The sequence below is a fragment of the Meriones unguiculatus genome, chromosome 4 (assembly GCF_030254825.1).
Source record: "Meriones unguiculatus strain TT.TT164.6M chromosome 4, Bangor_MerUng_6.1, whole genome shotgun sequence".
Taxonomy (NCBI): Eukaryota; Metazoa; Chordata; class Mammalia; order Rodentia; family Muridae; genus Meriones; species Meriones unguiculatus.
In genome coordinates this window covers 77263806-77280265 of record NC_083352.1, presented here as the reverse complement: position 1 = coordinate 77280265, position 16460 = coordinate 77263806, and the positions used below count along the sequence as shown (strand labels likewise).

Sequence of the window (16460 nt, the reverse complement as noted above, 5' to 3'; positions counted from 1 at the left end):
CTTTGCCAAGGCACTTCGGGAGGTGTGCAAAAACTAGAAAGGATTACGTAATGATACAAGAGGTGTGGCCAGAATCTGGGTGGCTCCGCCCAGGGCGTGGCCAAGGGACGAAGTTCCGCGAGCTGCAGCATCTTAAGGAACTGCTAAATCATGCAAGGGACCACCCAGGTTCTCTTGTGTCTCCGCCCATGGCAGGGCGTGGCCAAGAGCAGACTTGAAAGGTGGAAATTACATAGTAACACAAGGGGCGGTCCCAAAGTCTCCTGTGGCTCCACCCAGAGTGTGGCCAAGGAGCCCAACTCGTAGTGTTGGCTGGCCAGTGGCTACGTCCATTGAGTGATGGGGCAAAGAACATGCTAGTGGGGAGGGGGCGTGGCACACCCAGGGTGTGGCAGGGGTTTACAGATCTGAAGAGGCTCAAGAGGCGGGGCCAGTCCATGTAGCACCGCCCTCGTCATGGTCAGGACCTCATCTCTAAACGGTTCTCAGTGTCTGCAGGAATTGCGTATTGGTGCAAGGGGCAAGGCCAGCGTGTAACCAAGACGGCTGGTCCTACAGACCAGCCTTAAAGTGGCTGCAGAAAACACCTAATGTGCAAGGTTTGGAGCCAGCACTGATGGCTCCGCCCAAAAAGCTTCTGCTTTAGGTAATGGCGCAAAGACAGGGCTGAACTGAACTCCCGGATTCCGTTGGGCCATGTGACCTTGCGGGCAGGGAGATAGGCGGAGCCTAGTTGGAAAGGGGCAGGGCTCTGGGAGGCGGAGCATGCGCAGGACAGCCCTAGGAAGCACGCTTTGCGGGTGTGTGGGCAATGCTCCGCTGGGCGCGAGCGTGGAGGGTCCCCCGTGGGACACTTGGTGCCTCCTCTCCCAGGTGCTCGGTGGTGCCTGTAGCGTTCAGTAGCCGAAGTGGCCAAGGAAATGCCGATCCCAGGTCAGTCAAGGACACCCGGAGGTTTGCACGCCCCTGGCCCGGCTCGCCCCGCCCCTCCTCTGGCCTCGCCTCTTCTCCCCTTCACGCTCCCCTTCCTCCCTGGTGGCCCCCACTTTCCAGGCCGTTGCCGCTGTCCTATACGCTTCTAGATGGAGAGGAAACACTCCCAGCCGTCGTCTTTCTGCACGGACTCTTCGGCAGCAAAACCAACTTCAACTCTATCGCCAAGGCTATGGTTAAGAGGACCGGCAGGAGGGTGAGCTTCCGGGTGGGCGGTGGCTAGCGGGGAAGTGGACCTCCCTCAGGTCTGGGCTCTTGATAAATGGAAAGTTTCATTGCACAGTAACCCGGAAAACATCTACGAAGAGACCTTATCCTGAAAGGTGCCTTCCAGTTCATTAATGTTAACGGTCTCCACGAACCGGACAAAATAATGTCTGTTAGCCCAGCAAAATACACACTGGCCTCCTGGCTTATTCAGCGCCAGTGGCTCCTCTGCGCTCTCCTCACCCCACCACTTATGGTAACCTTTCCAGTCTGGAGGCTTTGCGTCCCTTCCCCCAGCTTCTCTTTACTATGTAAGCCAGCCATTTCGGCCCATGCGCGCTCTCTTGGTCCTCGGCTCCCCTTTTGGTCCGCATTCCCCCACTCCTTGGCACCTCAAGTTGTCATTTGCCATGGTTGTCTCTCCATAGTTCACCATGGCACGTATGCCCACACACAGACTTGCACACATGCATGCATATATGTGTATATAATAAAATCAAGGAGTAAGTTGTGTAGTGAGTAGGGAAGATGCTCAAGACTGACCTCTGGCCTGCACATGAAAATATGAAAATACACACACACACCACAATTATGGCTCCAGACTTCTCTCCCTGGTTGCTCTGTAGTCCCTCCCAGGCTTTTCATTGTCCGTAATCAGGGTACCAGCATTTCAGCATTCCTCCTGTTTTACCTCACTCCTCAGGTGCTGATGGTGGATGCCCGGAACCATGGTACCAGCCCCCACAGTCCAGATGCAAGCTATGAGGCCATGAGTCAGGACCTTCAGGGACTCCTGCCACAGCTGGGCCTGGTGCCCTGTGTCCTCGTTGGTCACAGCATGGGAGGAAAGACAGCCATGCTGCTGGCACTACAGAGGGTGAGCTACACCTGTTGGTCTCCTCCTCTTTTTTTGGGGGGGTTGAGACAGGGTTTCTCTGTGTAGCCATGGCTGCCTGGACTCACAGGACTCATGGCTGTCTAGGCTGGCCTTGAGCTGACAGAGATCCACCTGCCTTTGCCTCCCAGAGTGCCAGGATTACAGGCATGTGCCAACACACCCGGATGGGGTCCTCCTCCTAATGAGCTATGCAGCTTAAGTGCCCAGCTGATAGGGTGAGAATCGTCTGTGCCTTGGCTGGCCAGGCTTCAGAAGCTGTGCTGGAGGCCCAGTGTTCTGGTCTGATTCTGTCTCATAGCCAGACATTGTGGACCGATTGGTGGCTGTAGACATAAGCCCGGTAGGAGCCACACCAGGATCATACCTTGGGAACTTTATAGCAGCTATGAAGGCCGTCCATATCCCAGAGAAGGTGCCGCACTCCCAGGCTCGGAAGCTGGCCGACGAACAGCTAACCTCCCTTGTCAAGGTGATACACACTTCCCCTTTCCCCGACAGTGTTGGAGACTAAGACATGGCGGAGGAGGGAAAGTGGTGGGTGGGCCTCCTCACAGAGAGGGCCCTTCCCAACTGCTCCCCTCGCCCCCCCAGGACCCAGGGATTCGCCAGTTCCTACTCACAAACCTGGTGGAGGTAAATGGCCGCTTCTCCTGGAGGCTGAACTTGGATACTTTAGCTCAGCACTTGGACAAGATTTTGACCTTCCCAGAGCTACGTGAATCCTATCGAGGGCCAACTCTCTTTCTGCTTGGTGGAAATTCTAGATATGTTCAGTAAGCCAATGTGGGACCCCCCCACCCCAGCTGTGGGAGCCTGCTCGGGTAGGGACATGGGTATCTTGGAGTCTTGGAAATGCCACTGGGTTTGTAGGTTCATGTAACTAATTCTCCTGTTCTTTTTCTGTCCCACCCCCCATCTGTCTCTCCGTCTCTCTCTCTTTATTGTGTTCCTAACCCCATCTCAATTGGCTTCACTATGGTGGCCAGACCCAGCCACCACCCGGAGATTAGGCGGCTCTTTCCTCAAGCCCAGATCCAGACTGTGCCCAACGCTGGGCACTGGGTCCACAGTGACAAACCTCAAGACTTCATGGATGCTGTCTGCAGTTTCTTGGCATAAGAAGTGGCTCCTTGAACAGTCGGGGAACTCTAGGCGTGGTGTCCATGCCACCTGTCCCTTGCTTCTGCACAGAAAAACTAAGGTGGGCACTGAGAGGGGCTCCAACACTTTAATGAATAAAGACAGTTCCCTTAAAGTTCTGGGATCTGTTTTCACCACCATCGTCCCCTCTGGCTCCGGGAAAGTTGGGCCCAGGAGCCCCTGCCAGCACTTGTGTTCTTTTGCGCGCCCAGAGCACCCCTGGAGTCTCCCTGCATTTGACTCTGCACCCGCTCCCGAACCATCCGTTGCATGTCTTCCTGGGTAGAGGAGAGAGAACTGGTTCAAGGGGATCCCTGAGGACTCAGGAATGTCTTCCAAGCTCCCAGGTCAGGCCCCACCCTACCTCCCAGGCCTCCACCTCCTGCTTCAGCCTCAGTTTCTCCTGCAGGACCTCCAGCAGCTGAGCCTCCACTGTGTGCAACCTGGCTCTGCAGGTGTCCAGCTCAGCTTCCACCGCTTGCTTCCTGTGGGTGACAGGGACAGTGGGGTGGGGGTGGGGTTCTGGTGGCTTTCTTCTGGGGATGTCTGGAGTCCCCTTCCTCTCCTCTAGCAGGAGTCTCCCCCCTCCTCCTCCAACCCCACTTGCAGTTTCTCTCACTTTGCAATGGCTTCATCCCGCTCCTTCAGGACTTGCTCCAGGGAAGGCTCTGGCCGGTTGGCCCCCAGGGCTCCAGCCGCTTGGGATTCTGGGTTCTGTTGGAGGGTGATGGGTGAGAAGGCAGTGGTCTGGGCTTTGTATGAATGAGAAGCCCAACCCTGGGTCCTTCTGCCCTGGCCTTGACCCTGGCTGGCCCTGACCTGCCTTCTGCTATTTCCATCCACTCTTACCACCCTTTGCCTCCAGGGGGCGCTCCACCCTCATCTTGTAAAGCCCCAGGAGCACCATAGCCGGCGAGCTGAGTAGACCAGGGTACTTTTCGTCTTATTCAGGAGTGGCCTGGTTCAGCAAAATGGACCAAAAAGTGTTTCGAACTCTCAAGAAAGAGGTTCCCACACAGTCCTCAGGAAATAATAGTGAATGGGCTGGACGCTTACCTTTTAATGGTCCTAGAGACTGCCAGTCTAGTGACTGAGATTCCTGTCAGTTGTTGGAGGCTAGCAGAGGACCGAGCCCTTTGCCCTTCCAGGCAAGGCACTCCCTAGCAAACTCCACCTACGGAAGGACAGCCAGGGTCAAGGAGCAGACACACCTCCCTCTTCTTAGAACTTGGAAGGGCCTAGGGCCTTTCCCCCAAGCCTTGCCTCCTTCCACCCCCAGGGGGCCCTCCACCCATGTCTTGAAATAGCCAACGTGGGGAAAACCTAGGCTTAGTCCAGGACTCTGCAAGCCTGAGACATAAGGAGGGCTGGATTCTTGGCTGGCCTTTCCGTAGGTGCACTTCCTCTGCCTTCTGAGTGCTGGGTTAAAGGCAAGCATCACCAGCTCCTTACCAGTATCTTGAATACCCACCTTCCCACTGCTATTGCTAGTATACCCCAAACATGCAGTGCAGGCAAGCTCTCTAGCCTAACTACATTTCCAAGCTGAGGGACGTTTGTTTGTTGTTTTGAGACAGGGTTTCTCTGTGTGCCCTGGCTGTCCTGGAACTTGCTCTGTAGATCAGGCTGGCCCCTAACTTAGAATCCTCCACCTCCTGAGTGCTGGGATTAAAGGCACGAACTGCCACCGCCACCGCCACCACCTGGCTAGAATAACATTTTTAATATGTTAGCATCCTTGGATTGGGTGGTGGTACAGGGTTCTTTTGTTTTTTGGTTTGGTTTGGTTGGTTGGTTTTTGTTTTGTTTTTTACTTTGGAGGCGGGGTTTGAGATATGGCCTCTCTGTGTTGTCTTGGCTGTCCTGGAACTCACTCTGTAAACCAGGCTGCCTTGAACTTACAGAGATCTGCCTGTGAGTTCAATGCAGAAGCAGGTGGATTTCTGAGTTTGAGACCAGCTAGTCTACAGAGTGAGTTCCAGGACAATTAAGGCTATAGAGAGACACCAAACCAAACCAAATAAACAAAAGGCCCTGGGGTCTGCAGGTGTTAGGGAAGACACATGGTTATGACGGTAACTATGCAAAGCAGAAATGCAAATGAAGGGTATGAATAACCTTTCACAAGCCAAGAAAATGGAACAGCACTGCCCTTTAATACACACACACACACACACACTGTGGCTCACGCATGACTACACACAGTAATAATAAAGTTAGAAGTTACAAAAAGAGAGAAACCTAGCTCTCTTTGTCGTCAATAGCTCATAATTTTATCAGTTCCTTAGAATGTCCTAATCTTTCCATGTGACTGGACACCTCTCATCTTTATTTGTTTACAGACCAGGCCGACCTTGAACTCACGGAGATCCACGTGCCTCAGGTTTCTGGGATTAAAGGTGTAAACCACCAAGCCCAGATCAACTTTTATTCATTTGTTGGCTTTGTTTTTAGATTTTTATTCTAGTTTTAGTTGTGTGTCTGTGTGGGGATACACACGCACAGTGCAGACCCTCCCAGAGGCCAGAAGTGAGGGGTAGGTTCCTGAACCTGGTTTTGAGTGGCTGATATGGATGCCATATGAGAACAGCAGCCAGCCTTAACCACTGAATCATCTCTACAGACCCTGTCTGATTTTGTTTTTTAATTTTGTTTTTTTTGAGACAGGTTTCTCTGTGAAGCCCTGGCTGTCCTGGCTGGCCTCAAACTCAGATATAGCTGCCTGCCTCTGACTCCCAAGTGCTAGCATTAAAGGCGTGCACTACCTTGCCTTCCTGTTTTTGAGGCAGGGCTTTTACGTTTTTTTGTGTCAGGCATGATGGTTCTGTTAGGTTCAGGGTAGAAGCCAAGAAAACTCACTTCAGATACAGACATTTAGAACGAAATCTTTATTTTCTGAGCTCAGGGAGGTGGTCAGTTTGGAGATCTGACCTGCGTCCTCAAGGGAGGCTGTATTGTGTATTTAAAGGGTGAAACTATAGAGCAAGGTGGAGCAGGGTGGCCTGTAGCATTGTATAATCATATTTCAACATAAGGGACTGAGCATGGGAGTCTCTATCAGCCAGGGTAGGGTTAGATTCCTCGGCTGGGGAACATGAACTTTGACCTTGCCAGCAAGATGGAGAAGTCCCTGAGATGGCAAGACTCAGACAACTGTTTTTTTTTTTTTCTTTGTTTTTGCTGTTTTTTTTTTTTTTTTTTTTTTTAACAAAAGAAGCAGTTCTGCTATTGGGAAGTCCCCAGTTCCCCTAGGGCCTGGGGCCTTAAATTAGTTTTTCCCTAATGTTAAATGGAGTCTGAAAACAAAATGGTAGTACTTAGAATAAATTTCTTTTGCTCATTCCCAACATCTCATGCCTTTAATGAGGAGGGAAGGTGTTTTTGGTGTTTGCCTTCCTCTGAATTCTGAGGACACCAGGCAGGTACCTGATGTACTCTGGCAAAACACTCGTATACATTAAAAATAAAAGAAATTTCTTTACTGGGTTGTTTCATCTTCCTTTGTGTTTCCTTATGGCGTATCAAGAATATTCTGCTGGGGCTGGAGAGTTAGCTCAGAGGTTAAGAGCACTAGTTTTTCTTCCAGAGATCCTGAGTTCAATTCCCAAGCACCCACATGGTGGATCACAACCATCTATAGTGAGAGCTGGTGCCCTCTTCTGGCCTGCAGGTATACATGCAGGCAGAATATTGTGTACAAATGAATGAATGAATCAATCTTAATATTCTTTTCCAGCACAGAGATAGCTCAGTGGCTAAGTGCCCTTGTTGCAGCATCCATGGAAGATGGCTCACAGCTGCTTGTAATTCCAGCTCCAGGGGATCCCATGCCCTCCTCTGGGCACACATGAACTAAGAAATTACTATACAGGCTGGTCTAGGTAAGTCAGGGTTACGTAGAGACACCCCATAAACAAAACCTAAACCAAACAAACCCTACAGTTAACACCTTTGGGTTATAGCTCAGCAATGAAGTACCTACCTAGAGTCCGCAGTGGACGGTTGTGGTCAAGGCTCAGTGGAGTGCTTGTGTGAGGCTCTGTTTTATCCCAGCGCTGAAATACAAGCAAAAAAAACCTTCCTTCCCCTGCTCCAGTTCCTGCAGCCTCTCTTTCTCCATTCCTCTGCCAGGGTTTGGCTGCCACCATCTGCAAGGCTTCTGAAGGGAAAGCAGCTGGACAGTGGAGCTGCTTACCCTGGCTATCCTGGAACTTACCCTATAGACAAGTCAGGTTTGGAACTCAGGTCTACCTGCCGCTGCCTCTGAGTGCTGAGATTAAAGGCACGAACTGCCACCGCCCTGACCTGAAGGTGGCAGAAGCCCCAACGGAGACCCCATTGCCCTGGTGTGTGAGAGGCCCAGGCACTTGGCATTTCCCAAGGTTTCTTTAAAATATCCGCTCATCTGATCCTACACATGTTTTCTACCCACTCTATTGACACTTCTGGAATGAAGGGACACAGGCCTGTAATCCCAGCACTGGGGAGGTAGAGGCCAAAGGAAAAGGAGGGTCATTCTTGGTTATCAAGCAAGTAACCAAGGCAAAGGCCATGCCAGGCATGGTGGCACATATTTTTTTTGTTTGTTTGTTTGTTGTGTTTGTTTTTCGAGATAGGGTTTCTCTATATAGCCTTGGCTGTCCTGGACTCACTTTCTAGACCAGGCTGGCCTTGAACTCAGTGTTCTCCCTGCTTCTGCCTACATGCTCGGCTGTGGTGCACATCTTTTATGCCAGCATTCAGGAGGCAGAGGCAGGCAGATCTCTGTGTTCAAGGCCAGCCTTGTCTACAGGACAAGTTCCAGGGCAGCCAAGGCTACACAGAGAAACCAGAAAAAAAGGGAGGAAGGAAGGGAGGGAGGGAGGAACAGAGGATGGAGGGAAAGAAAGAAAGAGAAAGGAAGGAAGGAAGAAAAAAGAAAAGAAAAAGGTAGAGGCTAGCCTCAGGTAAATGAGACTCCATCTCTACTGATAGCTTTCCCATGAAGCTGTGATAGAGACCTCAAAAAAAAAAAAAAAAAAAAAAAAAAAACAAAACAAAGCCCACAAAACAACAACAACAAATACCCACACTCAGTCCAATTATCCTTTACCCTGCCTGATTTCCCTCCTTCTGTCCTGTGAGATACTCACCCTAAGTAGCCTTGGCTGTTCTGGAACTCCCTATGTAAATAAGGCTGACTTTAAACTTGCTCTATCCACCTGCATTTGCCTTCCCAGTGTTAGGATTACAAATGTGAGCCACACAGAGCTTTCTTTTAATTTTAAGTATATGTGTATTTTGTCTGATGCCCATGGAAGCCAGAAGAGTTGTCAGAACCCTTGAGCTAACTTTCTGGGAGATGAGAACCAAACCCAAGTCTTCTGAAAGAACAGCAGGTATCCATCCATTCATCCATCCATCTAACCATCTGTCTGTCTGCCCATCCATCCATCCATCATCCATCTAACCATCTGTCTGTCTGCCCATCCATCCATCCATCCATCCATCAATCATCCATCTAACATCTGTCTATCCATCCATCCATCTATCTATCCATCCATCCGTCTGTCTGTCCATTCATCCATCCATCATCCATCTAAACATCTGTCTATCCATTCATCCATCTATCTATCCATCCATCCATCTGTCCGTCCATCCATCCATCCATCATCCATCTAAACATCTGTCTGTCTATCCATTCATCCATCTATCCATCCATCCATCTGTCTGTCCATCCATCCATCCATCCGTCTGTCTGTCCATTCATTCATCTATCCATCATCTATCTAACCATCTGTCTGTCTATCCATCCATCCATCCATCCATCTGTCTGTCCATCCATCCATCTATCCATCCATCCATCCGTCTGTCTGTCCATCCATTCATCTATCCATCATCCATCCATCCGTCTGTCTGTCCATCCATTCATCTATCCATCATCTATCTAACCATCTGTCTGTCTATCCATCCATCCATCCATCCGTCTGTCCATCCATTCATCCATCCATTCATCCATCCATCCATCCATCCATCCATCCATCTATCTTCATGACAGGGTTTCTCTGTCATGAAGGTAGGGCTTCCCTGGGTAGTCCTGGCTGTTCTGGAACTCACTCTGTAGACCTTCGAATTCAGAGATCCACCTGCTGAGTGCTGAGATTAAAGTCGTGTGCCACCTCTGCTTGGCTTTATTTATTTTATTTTTAATTATGTGGATGTGTGTCTGTGCACATAAATATGGGTGCTGATGGAAGGCAGGGGTGTTCTATCTCCTGCAGGTGGAGTTACAGGTGCTTGTGAGGCAGCCTGTGTTGTACCCGGAACTGAACTCAGGTCTTCTGCAAAAGTAATAGGCCCTGTTAACCACTGAGTCATCTTTCTAGGTCTTAGACCACTTGAGAACAATTTGTGAGATAAGGTCTTCTAGAGGTTAAAATCCTTCTGCTTTCAGTATCCACTATGATGTATATAGCTCTTCCTCATCTTTGGAAAAGCAATACCAAGGTTCTGGAGAGAGGGCTGAGCAGACAGAGGAGCCTGTTACTAACTGATGAGCTGAGTTCAGTCTTCAGGACTGACTTCTGCAAGCTGTCATCTGAAGTGAGTGTGTGTGAGTGTGTGTGTGACACACACTACTAAACTTTTGTTGATTTTTTAAATAAATTTTTTTCAAGACAGGGTTTCTTTGTGTAGCCTTGGCTGTCCTAGAACTCACTCTGTAGACCAGGCTGGCCTCGAACTCACATAGATCCATTGCCCCTGCCTCCTGGATGCCAGGATTAAAAGGCATGTGCCCGGCAAAGGTTTTTTAAAAAGGCAATAGCCATTATTCAAGCATTGGATTCTGTTGGCTCCACCTTTTACAGATATCCACAATATGCCTTCTTCTTTCCCCACGGCCGTGCTTGCTCCTCACTTGCATTCCGGTCTCATCTTACATATGCCCCTATACCTGCCCTCGAGCCCTGTCAATCTGTTTTTGTTTGCTTGTTTGGTTGGTTGGTTGGTTGGTTGGTTGGTTGGTTTTTTTGACACAGGGTTTCTCTGGGTAGCCTTGGCTGTCTTGAACTCACTTTTATTGAGCAGGCTGGCCTCGAACTCAAGAGATCTGCCTGACTCTGCCTCACTTGGTGCTGGGATTGTAGGGGTGTGCCACCTGGCCTGGCTCCCTGTCAGTCTGTTTCAAGATGGACTGATCCTGTTAAAGCTTCTGGTGGATGATACTCGTGTGGCTCTTCTGCTCTTGAGCCCACCTGGCTCCCATGGGCCCCAGGGGTAGGCTAAGGATGCAGGTCCTCACTTAGAGCTCTGGAACCCCACCCCTTTCTGGACTCTTCTGGGCTCTTCCTCATCCACAGTGCTTCAGGCCGTCTCACCTCCCCACTGTTCCCACACACAGGCTAGACGTGCTCCCTAGTTATTGCTGCCGCATACACTGTTCCCACTGCCCCCAAGTACTCTACCATACACGCCTTAACCACGGCTTAACCGTCCCGAAATATCCTCAAAAGCTGCCTTCTCAGCGGAAACCTTTGATTTAACGTGGAGAAGAGCTGGGCATAATGACACAGGACTTCAGTTCCAGTGCTGGGAGGCGGAGGCAGGGGTTCTCTCTGAGTTGAGGGCAGCCTACTCTACATAGTGAGATCCAGGCCGAAAGAATAAACAGAAAATTCAATTCGGAGCAGAGTGTAGTGGTACACACTTGCAATACTAGAATTGGGGAGATTAAAGCAGAGGGACCAGCCAGGTGGTGATGGCGGCACACATCTTTAATCCCAACACGTGGGAGGCAGAGGCAGGCTGTAAGTTCGAGGCCAGCTTGCTATACAGTGTGAATTCCATGACAGCCAAGGCTACACAGAGAAACCCCCCCCCCCGTTTCAAAAAACAAAAGAAAACAACAACAAACAACAAAAAACAAAAGCAAAGAGACGTGAAAGTCCCTGGGCTACATAGTGAGTTTGAGGTCCCTTTGGGCTACATGAGACCCTGATTTACTTATTTACTTATTAATTTTTGGTTTTTTGAGACAATTTCTGTGTGCAACCCTGGCTGTCCTGGAACTCACGCTATATGTAGACCAGGCTGGCCTCTGACTCAGTGATCCCTCTGCCTCTGCCTTTGAAGTGCTGTAATTCAGGGCCTCCTAGCTGAGACTCTGATTTGAAGAAAATAAACATCAAAAGGAAGTGGGGGTGAGTTTGGCCCAGTCACTGAAGTGATCTGAGTTTGATCGCCAAAACGCGAATGAGAACCCTGGGCATGGTGGCGTATGCATGTAAGCAGCACTGGGGGCTGGCAGGGCAGATCTCTGGCTGCTCGGTATCACCTGCTTAGCTCCAGACCAGTGAGAGACTATCTCAAAAATGGGGGCTAGAGACTTGGCTCAGCAGTTAAGGGCTCTGGCTGCTCTTGCAGAAGTCCGGGGTTCAACTCCCAGCAACCATCTGACAGCTCAGAGCTGTCTGCAACTCCAGTCCCAGGGGATCTGATATGCTCTTTGGCCTCGGCAGGTACCAGGCATGCGTGTGGTGCCCACATATACCTGCAGACAAAATACTACACACATTTTTTTTCCCCTGAGACAGGGTTTTTCTGTGTGGCCCTGCCTGTCCTAGAACTCGTTCTGTAGACCAGGCTGGCCCTGAACTCAGAGATCCACCTGCCTCTGCCTCCTGAGTCCTGGGATTAAAGGTGTGTGCCACCACTCACCTCATAAAATAAATATTTTTCAAAAGACAAAAGCAAGTTGGAACAGAGGTAGAAATTATATAGTAAAGGGTGCTTAAAAAAAAAGCTGCACACTTTTAATCCTAGCACTGGGGAAGCAAAGGCATATGGATCTCTGTGAGTTTGAGGCCAGCTTGGTTTACAAAGAGAGTTCCAGGGCTACACAGAGAAACCCTGTGTCTTAGATAGGGTTTAATTGCTCTGAAGAGACACCATGACCATAGCAACTCTTATAAAGGAAAACATTTAATTGGGGCTGGCTCACAGTTCAGAGGTTTAGTCCATTATTGTCATGGTAGGAAGCATGGTAGCATGCAGGCAGACATGGTGCTGGGGAAGGAGCTGAGCATTCTACATCTTGATCTGCAGGGAACAGCGACTGTGTGTCACAATGGTTTGAATATATAGGAAACCTCAAAGGCTCACAGTGACACACTTCCTTCAACAAGGCTACACCTCCAGCAAGGCCGCAACTCCTAATAGTGCCACTCCCTGTGGGCCAAACATTCAAACACATTCGTCTATGGGGGCCATTTGTATTCAAACTACCACACTGCATCTCAAAAAAAAAAGAACCTGAAGAACAAAAGCAAAGGTGGATCTCAGGCCGTCACACAAACCTCACAGAGGAGGCGGTTAAGTTGTAATTCTCAACTCAAAAGGCATGACTGGTGCCTGTAGTCCCCATCACTTGGGAGGCTGAGACAAGATGGTTGCAACATTTGAAGTCAGTCTAGCTGGGCTACACAGTTCTAGGCCAGCCTCAGTTACATAAAGAGGGTTACATAATGTAGCTCCACGGTAGAGCTCCTTAGAATCCCCCAGTGAGGGGCTGGTGTGTGGCTCAGTGGTAGAGCACCTGCCTAGAATCCCCCAGTGAGGGGCTGGGGTGTGGCTCAGTGATAGAGCACCTGCCTAGAATCCCCTAGTGAATGGCTGGGGTCATGCCTCTATTGGGGCCATGGCTCTATTGCAGAGCCAATCAAAAGGAAAAAAAAAAAGTTTAAAGTGCACACTTTCATTTCTTCATTCATTTTTTATGCTAATATTTAACATGTCTACAAGAGTGATGTTGGCAAGATACCAGAGCTTTCTTCTGGAAGCAGCTGTTTTTCCTTTTTTTAAATTTTTTTATTAAATTTTTATTTTTTATATTAATTACAGTTTATTTACTTTGTATCCCAGCTCCCTCATTCCCTCCCAGTCCCACCCTTCCTTCCTTATCTCCTCCCTGACCCTTTCCAAGTCTACTGATAAGGGAGGTCCTCCTCCCCTTCCATCTGACCTTAGCTTGTCAGGTCTCACAGGACTGGCTACATTGTCCTCCTCCCTGGCCTAGCAGGGCTGCTCCTCCCTCGGGGAGGGGGGTGGGGAGGTCAAAGAGCCAGCCACTGAGTTCATATCAGAGACAGTCTGTTTTTCCTTTTCTTGAAGTCTCTCCCCGCAGCTGGATACATAGGAAGACCACTAGGTCAGGGATCGGCAGCTTCGCCCGTCAGTCCAACGGGCCCGTGGAGCATACAGGGTGGAGATGTGCAGCTGTAACGGCTGTGTGGTACCTCAACTCTCAGCGCTCAGGAGCCCAAGGAAGGAGGATCTTAAATTTGAAGCTAGCCTGGGCTACGTAACATAGTGTATTCCAGGCTAGCCCGAGCAATGTGAGGTGCTGTCTCAAAATACAAAGAAAAAAAAAAAGCTGGACTTTTAATTCAGTTGGCAGAACGCTTGCTTAGCATGCATGAAACCCTAGGTTCCATCCACAGCGCCGCACACAATGGGAGGGTGGCACACATCTGTAATCCCGGCGCTTGGGAAGTGGAGGGCCAAACTGGACTGTCCTCTAAGCCCAGCGCCTGCGCATGGTAAGTCATCCCAGATGGGCAAGCTGAGTGCTGACCCTTCCTCAGAGAAGGAGGGAGTCCGGAGGCTCATGGGACCCTCACCTGGGTTTCCAGGCACTCCTCTCTTCCCAACCAACTGCTCTCTGTGGTACATTGGCAGCCGGGGTGGGGGTGGTGGCGCTTTAAGGAGAGGCTAAAGTATAAACGTGGGGAGACCTAGGCGAAGGGGCTGAGTAGATTTTTATTATGGTCTCTCGGAGGGGCGGGGGTGGTGCCTCAGGGTTTCCATGGCTGTGCAGGGACACGACGACCACGGCAACCCTTACAGAGATAAACACTGGGGCTGGCTTACAGTTCAGAGGCTTAGTCCGTCCTCACGGTGAGCAGCATGGCGGCTCGCAGGCAGGCACGGCGCTGGGGATGGAGAGTATACCTCTCGAGCCACAGGTGGCAGAAAGGGAGTGGGTATCACTGGGCTGAGCTTGAGCATAGGAGCCCTCAAAGCCGGTCCCCACTGGATGAGGGCACACGCCTTTAATCCCAGCACTTGGGAGGCAGAGGCAGTCGGATCGCTGTGAGTTGGCGGCAGTGAGTCCACACAGCCAAGGCAAGGCTACACAGGCGACCCTGTCTCAAAACAACAACAACAAAACATTACCCCAAACAAACAAAAAAGCCCGTCCCCACTTCCTCCACCATGGCCACACCTCCTAATGGTGGCATTCCCTATGAGCCTATGGTGGGGTGGGGGGAGCATTTCTTTTCTTCTTTATTTTACGTGTATTAGTGTGAAGGTGTCAGATCCCTTGGAATTTGTGTTACAGACAGTTGTAAGCTGCCATGTGGTTGCTGGGAACTGAACCCAGGTCCATTTGGAAGAGCAGACAGTGCTCTTAACCACTGAGCCATCTTTCCAGCCCTGGTGGGGGGCATTTCTATTCAAACCACCACAGGGAAGGGGTGGGGAGGAGAGCATCCCCACATCTGAAACCCCTCTCACCTGTGCTCTGGAAGGAAGGCCAATAGATTCTTGTGTCTCTGGGTGAACCTTCCTTGTGTCAGACCTTGATTTGTTTGGAGAACCTTGGAGAAGGGAAAAAATCCTAGCCGTACAGAGGCAAAAAGATCAGGGTTCAAGGCCAACCTGAGATGCAAGAGACCCTATATCCTCCCCCCCCCCATATACACACACGATAACATGAAAAGATAATTCACTGGCAGCACCTGCTGCCAAGTCTGGTGACCTGGATTTGATCCCTGGGACCTACATCATGGGAGCAGAGAACTGATCCCTGCAAGCTGTCCTCTGACCTCTCTGTGTGCGATGACACCACCACACACACAAATAAGGTGATAAAGATTGAAGATAAAATATCGCATAATGCTGGAAGCTGGAAGGGAAGTGGCTGTCTCCCACTCCAGGCTGCATTTCTTTCCTGTCAGATCTTCTAGGGACTAAGGGAAGGCTGAGCCAGTATTCCAGCTTGCCTGCCAGCCAGCCATCTAACCTGTACTGAATGCCTGGGAGAGGCGCCAGGGCCTTACACACAGGGCAGCAGGAGGCTGGACTGGATCCAGAACCATGCGTTAGCAACCCCAATGGCCAAGCAGGGGTAAGCGTGCTTGGCTTGGGGTCAAGAAGGCCTGACACCACTTCCAGAAAGGTGGGGTGGCTGGCAGATGAAGTGTGAGAGCGTGCACATACTCTAACAAGATGCCAGTAGGGGACGGAAAGGCACGAGTCTCCCAACTGGCACATCCTTCACATCGCTCCACAGGTCCCGCAAGGTCTTTCCTCTGGGCTTGGGTCTTATCAGCCTGCGACTTCCACACAGGAAAAAAGACACCAGGCCTGGCATTCCAGCTCCGGGGTGCAGGCGTGAGGAAAGAGTTCATGTGACAAGCCTTTTTTTTTTTTTAATTTAAAGAAAGCATTTTAAATATTTTTATCTTTATTTATTTGTTGTGTGTAAACGGAAAGTCAGTCGTCCTGAATCCAACAGGTGAGAGACCCTGGGAAAGTAAGGAAGCAGCGCCCGGGGCTGGGGACTGCAGGATGCTTGGAGAGGTGGGAAGGCTTAGGACTGGCCACTCATTGGTCCTCCTGCGTCCTTCGTGTGTTGTCCGTATGTGTGCCACAGAGCTCATGCAGAGGTCAGAGGACAACTTAAAGGAGTAGAAGACTAGAACTCCGATCTTTCCTTTGTTTCTTATTGTTGTCTTTTGAGACAGGGTTTCTCTGTGTACCTTTAGCTGTCCTAGAACTTGCTGTGTAGACCAGGCTGGCCTTGCACTCAGAGATCTGCCCGCCTTGGCCTCCCGAGGGCTGGGGGTTAGTCATGTGCCACCACAGCCCCGCTGGAACTCAGATCTTCAGGCGTGGTGGAAGCATCTGAGACGGCACCAGTTCAGCCATCTCAGGACAGGACGGAGGGGATTTTGACTTGGGGGAGAGAGGGAATGCTTGAGGGCTTGAGACAATCAATTCAAGAAGGGACTTCCTGTCTTGGAGGCTCACGCCCGAAAATCCCTATCCGTACTTCTGAGGCTGAGGCAGGAGCGGGAGTTCAAGGCCACCCTCGGCTACACAGTGAGACCCTCTCTAGCTTTAAAACAAAGTGGGGAAGATTCCACAGCAAATACAGAGACTAGGAAGGGGTCTGAGG

General features: G+C 50.4%; 1 protein-coding gene and 1 long non-coding RNA gene across 6 annotated transcripts; one reads left to right on the top strand and one right to left on the bottom strand.

Annotated features, from left to right (window-relative positions):
- The first annotated feature begins 748 nt into the window (after positions 1-748).
- Positions 749-9399, top strand: Abhd11 (abhydrolase domain containing 11). Of its 5 annotated transcripts, XR_009591445.1 has the most exons (9): positions 750-933; positions 1054-1189; positions 1904-2077; positions 2397-2567; positions 2690-2871; positions 3085-3299; positions 3451-3585; positions 6975-7119; positions 7370-9399. XR_009591445.1 is itself a non-coding variant. In XM_021664508.2 (6 exons), exons 1-6 carry the CDS (start codon positions 812-814, stop codon positions 3215-3217), a joined length of 918 nt encoding a protein of 305 aa, XP_021520183.1. In that variant the 5' UTR covers positions 750-811; the 3' UTR covers positions 3218-3353. The 5 variants fall into 5 exon arrangements, 3 of the variants coding, with proteins under 3 accessions (XP_021520184.1, XP_021520186.1, XP_021520183.1); XR_009591446.1 differs by lacking the exon at positions 3451-3585; XM_021664508.2 differs by lacking the exons at positions 3451-3585; positions 6975-7119; positions 7370-9399 and having other exon boundaries at positions 3085-3353.
- LOC132653666 (uncharacterized) lies at positions 3308-4491 on the bottom strand. The gene is made up of 4 exons (XR_009591447.1): positions 4295-4491; positions 3858-3952; positions 3603-3723; positions 3308-3516 (listed from the first exon to the last, which is right to left on the bottom strand). It is a non-coding gene; the product is annotated as an uncharacterized LOC132653666 (long non-coding RNA).
- Positions 9400-16460: the final 7061 nt, after the last annotated feature.

Bases quoted from the DNA above. Each gene is read 5' to 3' on its own strand.
- Abhd11 (XM_021664508.2), top strand. From the start codon at position 812: ATGCTCCGCTGGGCGCGAGCGTGGAGGGTCCCCCGTGGGACACTTGGT. The intron at 1,190-1,903 runs GTGAGCTTCCGG...CTCACTCCTCAG, and splicing joins TTAAGAGGACCGGCAGGAGG to GTGCTGATGGTGGATGCCCG. The intron at 2,872-3,084 runs GTAAGCCAATGT...TATGGTGGCCAG, and splicing joins GGAAATTCTAGATATGTTCA to ACCCAGCCACCACCCGGAGA.